This window comes from Coenobita brevimanus, chromosome 24 (assembly GCF_032717465.1).
Source record: "Coenobita brevimanus isolate Jiangsu-jjx chromosome 24, ASM3271746v2, whole genome shotgun sequence".
NCBI lineage: Eukaryota > Metazoa > Arthropoda > Malacostraca > Decapoda > Coenobitidae > Coenobita > Coenobita brevimanus.
The window spans coordinates 7,642,158-7,655,157 of record NC_136977.1 but is presented as its reverse complement, the minus strand read 5'-3'; the positions used below and the strand labels follow the sequence as shown (position 1 = coordinate 7,655,157).

The following is a 13,000-nucleotide window of genomic DNA, read 5'->3' as shown; positions in this document are numbered from 1 at the left end:
CTGTTCTATGAGACGATGAAAAGGATAGCAAATCCAGAAGAAGGAAAGACTTAGGAAAGAAGAAAGGGAGGTGGCAGGGATGGAAGACAAAGGAATTTAGGGGAAGTACAGAAGCAAAGGAGAGGAAAGCTGAGGAGGGAGAAAAGGCGAGGAGGGAGGGTGAGTGAAAGGAGTATGAAGACAGGAGGGAATACCAGAAGGAGAGGAAGAGAGAGGAGGAAGAGGCAACAGGGAAGAAGAGAAGGAGAAATCTGGGGGAGGGGGGAGAAAAGGTATGGTTGAGAGAATGCCAGGGAGGAAAGGAGGGAGGGAGGGAGCAGACAACTAACAGAGAGGGAGGAACGAGGAGAGGGGGAGACGGGAGGGAGGTGAAGTGACGTTACGATGTCCAAAGCAACGCCTTTATGTCCTAACCCTTTATCTTTCTCCTTCTCTCCCTCTCCCCCTCCCCTTTTTTTTTCTCTCTTGCAACTCTCACCTCTGTTCACCTTCTTTTGTTTTCTACTCTCTCTCTCTCCTTTCGTACGTTCCTACCATCTCCTTCCCTCCCTCCCTCTCCTTCATACCCCTACATTCCTCAACCCCCATCCCCTCCTCAATCAGTTTTTCATCTTTCATCCCCCCCCCCCTCCACTGTACCCCCTTCTCTCCCTTTTTCTATCCTCTCCCTTCCCCCTTTCCATCTTCCCCTTTTTCTTACATTCCTTAAATCTCTCTCTCTCTCTCTCTCTCTCTCTCTCTCTCTCTCTCTCTCTCTCTCTCTCTCTCTCTCTCTCTCTCTCTCTCTCTCTCTCCTGACTCGGTGAAGCGATTGTTGTTGTTTTTGTTGTAGTTGTTGTTCTTTGTGGGTTGACATGCACCCCACGTACACAAACATGCACACACATCACGGTCTGACACTTACAGATGCACATAAATAAAAAACGCACACACCGGCACGCACTGATTTATACCCACATCGTTATCTACACAACACACACACACACACACACACACACACACACACACACACACACCAAGATACACATAGGTAAACGCGTATACATTGTAGTAAAAACGCTTTCACATTCTCATACTTAACATTATTCACACACTCATATCACATAATTACACACACACACACACACACACACACACACACACACACACACACACACACACACACACACACTACATCAAGCTAATTTACGCCGTGTGTTTAACAAAGTTTACGGTATAAAAATTTTTGAGAGATGAGAGGCTCGTGACCTGAACAGTGGTATGAACTGAGCTGGGGGTAATAATAATAATAATAATAGTAGTAGTAGTAGTAGTAGTAGTAGCGTTTATTAGGGTGATCAGAGCAAGGATGATTGGATTATGATTATGAAAATTATAGAAAATGAGGATAACGAGGAAGGGACGAAAGAAGAGGAAGTTGATGCAGTATAACTATTATTATCACACAGTATCTAATATTTATGATCATCAAGTACTATCATTAACCTAAAGTAACCTATTAATTTCGGCATCAGTAATAATAATAATAATAATAATAATAATAATAATAATAATAATAATTCTTTAGGAACGGGTTAAATATTCTTTCCAGGGATAACCAGGTACAATAATCAAGGAAGAAATTCAAAAAGATTTCTTCACCCACCAACTACGAGTAAATCACAGGCGAATATAAAATAGTTCCCCAAAGAATAGGCCCGCTATCACAATTTTCTCTCATACGTACAGGTGCATCATGTCACACGAAGACTGCATTACTCACTGTATAGGAGAGAATTAGCCGTATTTCATTCTATTGCTAAGTACGTTTTTGACAGTGAAGCAGCTTTGAATAATAATAATAATAATAATAATATCTCCAGCACATATTTAAACTGTTCTTTCATGTACTAATATCGCATCCTCACCGCATATGAATGTACTGTAGGTATGATCCATCCAACTCAATAATTCACTAAACTAATATTACGAGACGCATTGAAAATAATATTCCTAGAAGATCGTAACATCATTCGTGACTCTACTTATCCCAGCACACACAGGCCTCGGGGATATGGTACCTTGAGTCTGTCTGTCCGAGGGGAGATATACAGGGAGGGAAGGTATGTGCATGCGTCGCGGCCATAGAGCATTCTTGATTGTTCCAGGTATTATCATATTTCTTTCAGTATTTTATGGGACGGATCTTCTACCTTAATCTACTTATCTTTCTCAATTCTATTTCCTTGTACCTTTATCTATTTATTTTTCTCATTTATATTTTAATTTACTGTTTTTCTTTATCACTCTCTTCAACTTACCTTTGCTTCTTCCTAGTGCTGCCTCTTTTCCCCCTTTTGGCTCTCTTCCACCTTTTCCCTCTTCCCCCCCCTCTCTCTCTCTATTGTCCCCGTATCATATGTTATCAATTAATTACCTTTCCTCCATTTTCCCCTCCTCTCCCCTTCTCTCTCGTGTTCCTTTCGCTCCCTCTCTCCTCTTTCCCCCTCACCTTTTCATATTTATTTCCCCTAATTTTTTCTTCACCATTAAAGCCTTTCTGCTCAGACCTGCCCTTCTCCTGCCCCCCCCCCCCTTACACACACACACACACACACACACACACACACACACACACACAAAGCCCCTCAAATCATAAACTATACCCTTGTTCTTTTTCATCTCCCTTCAGTTCCTCTCCCCCTCCCCCTCTTCCCTCCCTCCTGTCATCTCTCATCCCCTCCAGTCTTCTTCCCTCCCCCCCCTCTCTCTCTCTCTCTCTCTCTCTCTCTCTCCCCTTGCTTCTACCACATAATATCATTTTTCTCCCCTTCCTTCCTTCCTTCGCTTCCAATCTACATTCTTCCTTCCTTTGTTTTCCCTCCAATTCTGTCCTCTTGTTTTCCCCTTCAAGTCCTCTTTCTCCCTCTTCCCCATTCTATCATGTTCCATATCTTCCTTAGTTGCCTTTCCTATCCTTCCCCCTCTCGTTTTCTTTTTACTACCATTGTAACTTGAGGATCATCTGTTTCAATTTCCTCACGATTAATCTTACACTCGTTCATCATTTTCTGCCGTTCTAGGAAATACGTGGAGATTAAGTACCGTAGGCTTAGTACAAAAAAAGGAGTACAAGTAAGGATTTCTCTGTACTTCCACTTTGAAATCCAGAGTAAAGCATTATTCTGGCGCCCATATTTTTATTCCAAATCTTATTATCTTTTTATTATTGCATTTTTTTTTTCATTTTTAATTCTTTTGTAACTCTAACTGTACTTTTTATTTCGTGATTATTTATAAGAAGCGGTCTTTACTCACTCCTCTTTTGTACTTTCACTTCCTCCTTTTTTTCTCTCTTTCGTATTTTCCTGTCCAATTTTCCCCTTTTATTTCTCCTTACTTTCCCTGTCTTTCCTTTTATACTGAGCCTCCTCTCTCTATCGCTCTCATCTTTTTCCCCTCTGTTTTTTCCTTGTCTCTTCCCCTCCATTCTTATCAACTCTTCCCTCCTCACTTCCCATACTATCGTTTCCTCTGCCCCCTCTCTTTCCCTCTCGTGTTTCGTGTATTCTTCCTTTCCCCCTTTCTCTATAATTTTTACTTATTACCTATTTTTCTCTCTTCGTTTCTTTTTTTCCTTTCCCCCTCTTTTCATCTTCATATTTTCTCTTATTTTTTTGTCGTGTCTTTTCTTCTTTCTCTCACCTTCTCCCCTCATCTTTTTCCTTTTTCTGTATCTTCTTTTCTTCCTTCTGTTTCTCTCCCTTCATACCATCATCCCGTACTCATTTCTCTTTTCTTTCTCCTTTCTTCTCCCACTTCCCCTGCCATGTTATTCCTCATTCTCATCCTCCCTACTTCTCTTTACTTATGCCTTCCCCCCCTCCCCCCTTCTCTCTCTCTTTCGTCTCGTCATCTTATCCCACCTTCTCGTCCTTGCCATCCCTCCAGTTTCTTCTCTCCCTCTCCTTCCTTCCTTCCTTCTCCCTTCCCTCATTAGTCGAGTTTGTACCCTTGAATCTCCCTCTTCTTTGTTTTTCCTCCCTTTCTTTACCCTACCCTCCTTACCTCCCTCCCCATTTACCTTCTCCCCCTTCCTCCCTCCATCTACCTACCTACAGTCCCTTCCTCTCCATCGTTTTTCCTCTCGCCTTTACCTTGTCTTCTTTCCCTCCCTCCCTCCCTCTCTCTCCCTTCTTTTTTCTTTTCCACCTTTTCCTTCACACCTCCCTTCCCCATTTACCTTCTCTCCCTTCTCCCTACCTTTCCTTCATACCCATACCTGCCTCTCCCTTTCCTTCACTTTTATCCTTCTTCCCACTTTCCTCTACCCCTCCCCTCATTTCCCTTCCATTCCTCAAACCTCCCTTCCCTCCTCTCTCCCTTCCCCCGTAACCTTCGGATTTCCTTCTCTCCCTCCCTCACTCCCTCACTCACTCTCTCTCTCTCTCTCTCTCTCTCTCTCTCTGCCACACCCACACTTCTTCCTTCCTTTATCTTCCTTTCACATCCAATTCCTCTTCCTACCTACCTTCCTTCCCTCTTCCTCTCCATCAACCTTCTCTCCCTGAAAAATTTCAATCTCTTCATCATCTTTTTCTCTCCCTCTTTTTACCTCCCATTCTCCACTTTCATACTCTCACGTTTCCTGCTCCTCCTCCTTCTCTTCCTCTTCATCCATCCGTTTTTCCTTGACATTCTTTTTCTATGCCTTTGCCTTCCTTCCCTGTTCTTTTCTCTCAACTTTCTCTTTTTTTTTTTTCTCCCAATCCCCTCTTTCTCTGTCTAGTTCCTCACTCATCCTCTTATCTTTTCCTCTTTTTCTCTCTTGTTCTCTCTTCACTTTCTTTCATCTTTTTCTCTTGTTCTCCCTCTGTCTCTTATTTTATCCACCACCGCGTTTTTGTGTTCTTCCTACTTTTTTTTTTTTTCAGTTTATATATTTTTCTTTATCCCTCCTCGTTTCTTCCACTTATCTCCCCTCTCCCTCTTCCCTACCTTTCCTCTTCTTCCTCCTCTTTTTTCTCTCCTCTACCCGCCTCTCTTTCTTCTTTTTCTTTCTCTCTCTCCCCACTTCCTATCCATTCTCTTCACCTTCCCCATTTTCCTTTTTCTTTTCTTCTTCTCTTTTCTCATTTCTTTCTTCCCCATCTTTCCTTTTCTCTTCTCTCATCCTCTCCTTTTCTTCTCTTTTCCTTCCCTTCCTCTCTTTCTCTCCCCTCCACTTTTCCTGTTTTCTATCTTCTCTTCCATTTACTTCTTCCTTCCTCTCTTTCTCTCCCTCTCTCTTCTCTCTACTATGCTCCTCTTCTCTTACCCCACTCCCCCACTTTGTCTTATCCTCCATTTCCTCTTCTTCTCCTGCCAGTTTCATTCCCTCTTTTATCTACCAGTCTTCATTCCCTCTCCTTTTCCCCGTTTCTTCCTCTCTCCTTCTACCGTCTCCCTCTTTCCCCTCTTCCACATTCACTTTATTCCTCATCCTCTTCCTTTTTCGTCACCTCTTTCTCCTTCCCTTTTCTAGCTCCTTCATTTCCTTCCTCTTCCTCCTCCTCTTCCTTCGTCTCTCTCTCTCTCTCTCTCTCTCTCTCTCTCTCCTCACTTTTTAACCTATCCTCCCTCTTCCCCTTCCTGTCGCTTCATTTTCTTCTTTCTTTATCTTCTCTTTCTCTCCACCATCCTTCTTCCCACACAGTCACTATTCCTCTTCCTTCCTCTTCCCCCCCCCCCTCACTGGACAAAGCGACATGGAACTAAGAGTGACAAGGGAACATTAGATATGGAAATGACGCCTCAACCCCCCCCCAGGTGACCTAGACTCCACCGTGATATACGCACACACTTGACACACACACACACACACACACACACACACACACACACACACACACGATTTTCTCTTCAGTGCGATGACGTCTTGTATTTAAATCCCATGTACTCCAGACGATTTTCTTCACGTTTTGACTCTGCATTACCTCGTTCACTGCTCGGCGGAAGGAAGAACTGAACAGTAATGTTGGAAGAGGGAAGAACTGAACAAAGGAAGCTATTGTACTGGAGGGCTAAAAATTCAGACACACATCCGAAAAGCTACGGCATTCTTTCGTTCATGACACAGCCAACGCACACGATCAAACATTTCCCGCTCAACTCGTCACCTTTGCAATATTGTAGGCTTCCTCTTTTTAGTCTCCCCCCCCCCCCACTCCTCCCTATGACCTCCAGTTTTTTCAGAACTGTGTCCGGGTATCGTGAAATGAACGGCTTTTTTTTTATTTTTTTTTTTTTTAAATGACGGAATGATTTTGCAGGCTTCCAGCATTTTATCCCCCCCCCCATTTTTTTTACACAGAGAAAAACTCACACACCTACAAACACAATACATAAAGGCAAATTCACACAATAAACAAATTAAATAAAAATTGAATATACATACATATATCACACACTTCCTGCCACTGGCCTTCAATGTTCATGGAGCTTCCATCACAGGAGGATACATGTGCAATGTTTGCAGTCACGTCCACCCGTGTGTGTGTGTGTGTGTGTGTGTGTGTGTAGTCGATAAAAAAAAATCTCGGTGCATACTTCGCGCGAAACAATCGGACAGAAAATGATCGTTAGTGCAAAATCCATGATGATCTTACCCCCACTCCAATAAACTGGATTTCATGAGGATGTCATATACTTCGTTTGCTTGACATCTCCCAGTCAGTACTGTTATCATATACATATTCAGATAAAAACAAAATAAGCACCTGGGAACAACACAAGATATAAGGATCATTAAGGATATCAAAGAACCCCTCCTGCTCCATACTTTCTTGATCGATACATACTGTTCATACTGTACATACGCAAACCCCATACGCTCTCTCTCTCTCTCTCTCTCACACACACACACACACACACACAGCCACCTTGCCGACTCATGCAGGCAACACACACACGCACGCACACACACTTCCGGAGAGGTGTGGGTGGGAGTGATGGTGGTGGTGCAGGTGGTGGTAATGGTAGTGTTGGTAGCCTAATGGTAGTTGCGATGATGGCAGTAGCTGTGATGGTGGTAGAGTTAACATATGTGGTAGCTATGGTAGTGATGATGATGGTTGCGGTTGTGATGTGCTAGTGGTAGTAGTTGTCATGGCGTTGCAGGTTGTTGTGGTGGTAATGGTGGCAGCTTTGGTGGTGATGGTGGTAGCTTTGACAATGGTAGTGGAGTGGCAGAAGTGGCTTGGTAATGGTAGTACGATGGTAGGTGTGGTAGTAACTGTGGTGGTGATAGTTGTTATTATGTAAATAATGGTGGTAGCTGTGGTGATGTGATGTAGGTACTGGTACCGACTGTGGTAGTTGTGGCGACGGCGGTGGGTGTAGTGGTGATGGTGATAGGTGTGGTGGTGATGGTGGTAGCTGTGGTGGTGGTACTGATGTTGGCAGCTGAGATAAAGTGATAGTAACAGATTTTTTTTTTTTTTAGTTGGCAATGACAGTGGAAATGATGACTGCAGTGGTAATAGCTACGTGATGATTATGATGATGATGATGATGATGATGATGATGAAGACGATGATGATGATGTGTGGTAGTTGTAATAAGCACGATGTAATGATGGCAATTGGTAGTGTTGGCAAGGTGTGGTGGTAATGTTGGCAGACTGTATGAAGATACTGGTTTTTATGTTGTGGTAGTTGTGGCAGCCGTGATATAATGGTGTTCGATGTGGTGGGTATGATGTAATGTGGTGGATTTTGCAGATGTGGTGGCGGTGGCAAAATGTGGTAATGCTAATAAATATGACGATGGCTGTGGCTATTATGACATCCGTAATGACAGTTGTGGCTGTGGTAGTGGTAGCAGTTGTGGTAGTGTGGTTGAGAAGGCAGGGGTGGTTGATGGTGGTAACTGCGATGATGGTTAGGAAACTTATGATATCCATAATGATAGTAGTTGTCGCTGTGGTAGGCTAGTGGTAATTGTGGTAGGTGTGGTGGTGGTGAGGTGTGTTGGTAGCAGTAGGTGTGGTAGTAATTATGATGACAATGGCTGACCTAATCTTAACATCCGTAATGGTTGCAGTTGTGGTAGTGGTAATTGTGGTAGTTGTGGTAGGTGTGGTGGTGGTGGTGGCGAGGTGTGTCCTTCAGTGTGGCTGGGACGGTGTTAGTGTGAGGTGCGTTTCTCTCCCTTCCTCCCTCCCTCTCTCACCTCCCTTCCTCCTGTCACGCGTTTCTCTTCCTCCCTCTCTCCCTCCTTCTCTCGCGTGTTTCCCTCCCTCCCTCCTTCTCTCGCGTGTTTCCCTCCCTCCCTCCTTCTCTCGCGTGTTTCCCTCCCTCCCTCCTTTTCTCTCTCTCCTTCTCCTTCCTTGTATCACGTGTTTCTCTCTCTTCCTTTCTCCTCCCTTCCGTGTTCTTCTTCCTCCTTACTTCATAAATTACTCTCCCTCTCTCTCCCGTTTCCTCCTACGTTCCTCTCCTCCCTCAGTCTCCTCTCCTCCATTCCCATGTTCCTCTCCCTTCCTACCCCCCCCCTTCTACTCTCCTTCCCTTCCCTTCTCCCTCGCCCCATTACTCATTTCTCCACCTCCATTCCTTCCACTATTCTCCCCCTCCTTTCACCCTTCCTGTTCCTCTTTTATTCTTCTCTTCCTTTCCGCCCTTGCTCTCTTCATTCATCCTTTTCTCCCTTCCTTAATCTCTTCTACCTCCCTCACTCCACTCCCTCCATTCCTTAACACTCCCTCCCTTCCTGTCTCCCTCCCTCCATTTCCGTGTTTCTCTTCCTTCCTCCCTCCTTCACCACCACCGTCTCTCCCTCCCCCCCTTCTCTCTCTCTCTCTCTCTCTCTCTCTCTCTCTCTCCTTCATCCATTTACATTTACGTGTAAGCTGTCGTCAATGAGCAACCAACTTACTGCTGATCACTTTCATACATACATACATACATACTCGTACACCGGTATGCATACATACCGTACATACATTCATACATACATACATATGTATATATGTATCAGAAATACATTCATAAATACCTGTATACAGAAATCCAACTACTTCCCTATTTACCTACTGTAAGTACTTCCATACACGTACTAGATTCCTACTTAGGGCCTACCTTCCTATCTACTTACCTACTTTCTCTTTTACCTACCTATCGCCATTTCTTACCTACCTGCCTATATCCCACCCTCTCTCACTTACCTACCTTCCCTCTCTCCCTCCTTCCCTCCCTCCCTCCCTACCTATTTACTTTGCTTCCCTCCTTTCCCACCTGCGGACCTACTCACATAACTTCCCTCCCTCCCTCCCTCCTTCCCTATCTACCTTCCTGCTTCCTTCCATGCCTACCTCATAACCTACATCCCTCCCCTCCTCCCTCCCCACCCGTTCATCTACCATAAACCTCCATTCTAACTCCCCGCCACCACCTTCTCCCTGACAGCAAACGTTTCCACCATCGTAAACGTTTCGGAAGCACGTGGTCCCTCGCGTAAGTAAACGTTTCTTTTCTGGGAAGGGTAAAAAGAGGGGGAGGTGAATTGAATGAGAGAGTAGGGGAGAAGGAAGGAAGAAAGGCGTTAAGGAAAGAGGGAATGACTGTAAGAAGGAAAGAGAAGGAGGGAGGACGGAAGAGAGGAATGGAAGGAGAGAGAAGGAAGAAGCTAAGGACATGGAGAGGTGAGATATGGAGCGATGAGGAAGGGAAATGAAGGGAATGTCAAGAAATGGAAAAGAAAGACGGAGACAGGGAGAAGGAAGAATGAACAACGACGGTAGGAGATGTCAGGAGAAGAATAAACTGTAAAAGAGAAGGAAAAAAAGGAAAGAAAGGTGCAGGAAGAGGAAAGGAATAAAGGAAGACAGGGAGGGGAAAAATAAAGGAAAGGAAGAAACTGAGAGAAAGAGAGAGAGAGAGAGAGAGAGAGAGAGTGAAGGCAAGGAAGGAAGACTAGGACGGCAGGGGAAGATGGGTAAGATGTAAGGTTATGATACGTGACGAAGGAGAGGATTAGGAGGGGAAAGAGCAATAACGGAGCGGAAAGGGAGGAAGAATAATGAGGGGAAGTGAAAAGGAAGGACGAAAGAGGGAGCGGAAAACGGACAACAAGAAAGAGAAGAAACACGGAAGGACGTGAAGGAAAGGAAGACAGGAAACAACAGACTAATCATAATGAAAAAAAAAAAATGCGAATAAGAGAGCGAGAGAAAGTAGCGATACGATGGAAAATATATATTAAAAAAAAAGGGGGAGGGGGAGTAACCAGATGAAAGGAGATTAACCCTTTCAGTACAACATCGCATTCTACCGTATATTTTGGCTACCTCCAGACGATTTTATTCAACTCCGGAAAAAAAAAAAAAACTTATTGAAGGGATCACTGAAGGCTGTATATACCTCTGCCAGTTTGAAGTCTCCCCTAAGCTGCATAAAGTCGTCAGAAAACAGCAAGAATAAAATACAAATAAAACACAAATAATAAGTTCGTTCTCAAGCGTTCAACATTAATTAACATGAGCAAAACAGTTCAGCTCACCCCTACAGTGAAAGTTATGTCACTGTTAAGTATATTCTTGCTGCAGTCAGACGAATCGATTAAACTCAGGAAAAGCCTCTGGTACTGAAGGGGTTTATTAAGGCTATATCTAACCCATCCAGTCCAAGCTCTATCCTTAGCTGAACAAAATCGTCTGAAAATAACTAGAATATACACCACCGGATTCAAAGTGTTAAGCCCTTCAGCCGGGAATGTATTTATTTTTTTTATAACAAGATGAACGGTGGAAGGAAAAACAAAGTAAATGAAAAAAATAATCCACACATCTATTTCCATAATCTATCTCCAGACGATTTTATTCAGCTTCCAATATACTTTTATAATTGGAGGGGAGGAGCGACACCGGATAGAGACGCCTTCATTTGGTGGCACGGATATAACCCTGCTTCTCCTCTGCCCACCTCTCCCTCCCGATCCCCCCAAAAGACGATGGTGGACTGTAGGAGGGAATATTCAGCCAGCAGTCCACCGGGTTCACATGTAGTTAAGTCCGGGGTTACAACTACTACTCTTACTGCCACCCATGGACTACCAGCGCTAAATAAAATCGTCTGGTAGTAACACGGATAAACTGCCCTACTACGTCATCGTGTTGAAGGGGTTAAAGAAACGAGAGAGAGAGAGAGAGAGAGAGAGAGAGAGAGAGAGAGAGAAGATTTGGGTCAGAAAAAAGGAAGATAGATGGAAGGACGTTAAGGAAAGGAGGAAGGAGAGAGAGCGCGATGAAGAGGGGTGGATTAAGGAAAAGACGTAAGGGAGAGGGAAGGGAGGGCCAAAGTAGGTGCTTAGGGAAGGGAGGAGGGGGAGAGGGGGAGGAAAGAGGAAGAGGAGGGAAGTTGGGGAGAGTGTGAGTATTGCAGAGAGGAAGAGGAAAGAGGCTAGGGACTGTGTAAAAGTTATAACAGTAGTACATTACTATTATTACCACTACTGCTACTATTACCACAAGAACAGCAAGAACAAAAAGAATAACTAATAATAATATTAAATTATTATTTTTATCATTATCATCACAATCAATATTAGCAGTAGAAGTAGTAGCAGCAGCAGTAGCAGTGGTAACAAGGAATGTAGAGCAGTAGTAGCAGTAGTAGATTTAGCAATATTACAATTTATAGCAGTGATAGTAGTTACGTAACAGTAGCACTGATAGCTTAGATGAAGTACAGTATGAGTAGTAGGTAGAACAGGTGGTAGAGGCAGCCTAAGTAGGAACATTGGCAGTAAAGCCTAAACAACTGTAGGCCATTTTTCACTGGGAATCGACGTTTTCTCAGATTGATGACGATGTTTGGCAAGGGCAGTGAATGCTTTCCTGATATTCATTTCCCTTCAGTGTAGCCTTCCCGTAAGTGATATGAAATGACCTGCAGTAGTTGACAGGGAAAGGCTACCGCGGAAAAGTTATTCTAAAATTATATAGTTACTTAATGACTGAAATAATACATGCATCTGAATGTACCTCGTCTCAATACTTGGTGGGAAAAGGTGATGATGATGATGATGATGATGATGATGATGATGATGATGATGGCTGCATTCATACCGTTTATTCATTACTTTGTCTGACTACGTACATAACTTAATAAATGGGCTCCTACGCTCCTGATGGGGCAATGTAGGATTGGATGATGGATGGATGGATGGATGGATGAAGGAATTTTCATTTAGTGTGGGAATCGCCGAAATATATGTGGTACTAAAGGTTTTTGTTCAGATAAAGTTGATTTCGCAGTGGGAAAATGGTGCAGTTACTAACATTAGCAAATAACAGTTGTGGCAATGGTGGTTACAGTAGCAGCAGTGGGTACTGATCGCGGTATTAGTGGTGGTTATGGTGGTAGTGGTTTTGGTGGTAGCATTAGCGTTCGTGGCAATAGTGGTGGTTATGGTAACAGCGATAGTTAAGGTATTACTAGTAGCTGTGTTATGGTAGTAGTGGTAGTAGTTATAACTGTCGTGGTAGGAGTGGTTACTGCAGTGGTTACTGCTGGTGTAAATACATGTAGTAGAGGCAGTGATGATAGTAGTAGTAGTGACAGTGATGTCATGGCGATAATGGTAATAGCAAAAGTGGTAGTGGTAACAGCAGTTGTGGCAGTGGTGGTGGTGGTGGTGGTGGTGGTAGTAGTAGTAGCAGTAGTAGTAGTAGTAGTGGGGGTGGTGGTAGCAATAGTAGTAATAATTCTCTGGCTACAATATTCCTGCCTCCATTACCTCTTCCATGCATCACCCGTCCACTAACCAATCTCTCTCACTCCATCTCAGTCCCACCCCCCCTGCCTCTGTCACCTTTCCCCTCCCTCCATCCCCGTGACTCTACACCTCCTTATCTCTCTCTCTCTCTCTCTCTCTCTCTCTCTCCAAATGCCACGCCAAAAACACCTCGTTTTTAACTCTCCTTCTTTGTCTTTCTCTACCTTTTTCTGCGAGACTGTTTTTACGAGGGACAGAAAAATGA

The 13,000-nt window shown here is 43.8% G+C and overlaps 2 protein-coding genes across 2 annotated transcripts in view; both read left to right on the top strand.

Moving 5' to 3' along the window:
* Nucleotides 1-7,903, top strand: part of LOC145393518 (uncharacterized) — a 60,579-nt gene extending 52,676 nt beyond the window's left edge. Inside the window, exon 5 of the mRNA XM_080267668.1 lies at nt 7,740-7,903. Coding sequence (XP_080123794.1) covers nt 7,740-7,903 — 164 coding nt within the window. The remainder of the gene's footprint in view (nt 1-7,739) is intronic.
* LOC145393546 (uncharacterized) overlaps nt 1-13,000 on the top strand; it is a 356,676-nt gene that overhangs the window by 298,184 nt on the left and 45,492 nt on the right. The window lies entirely within an intron of this gene.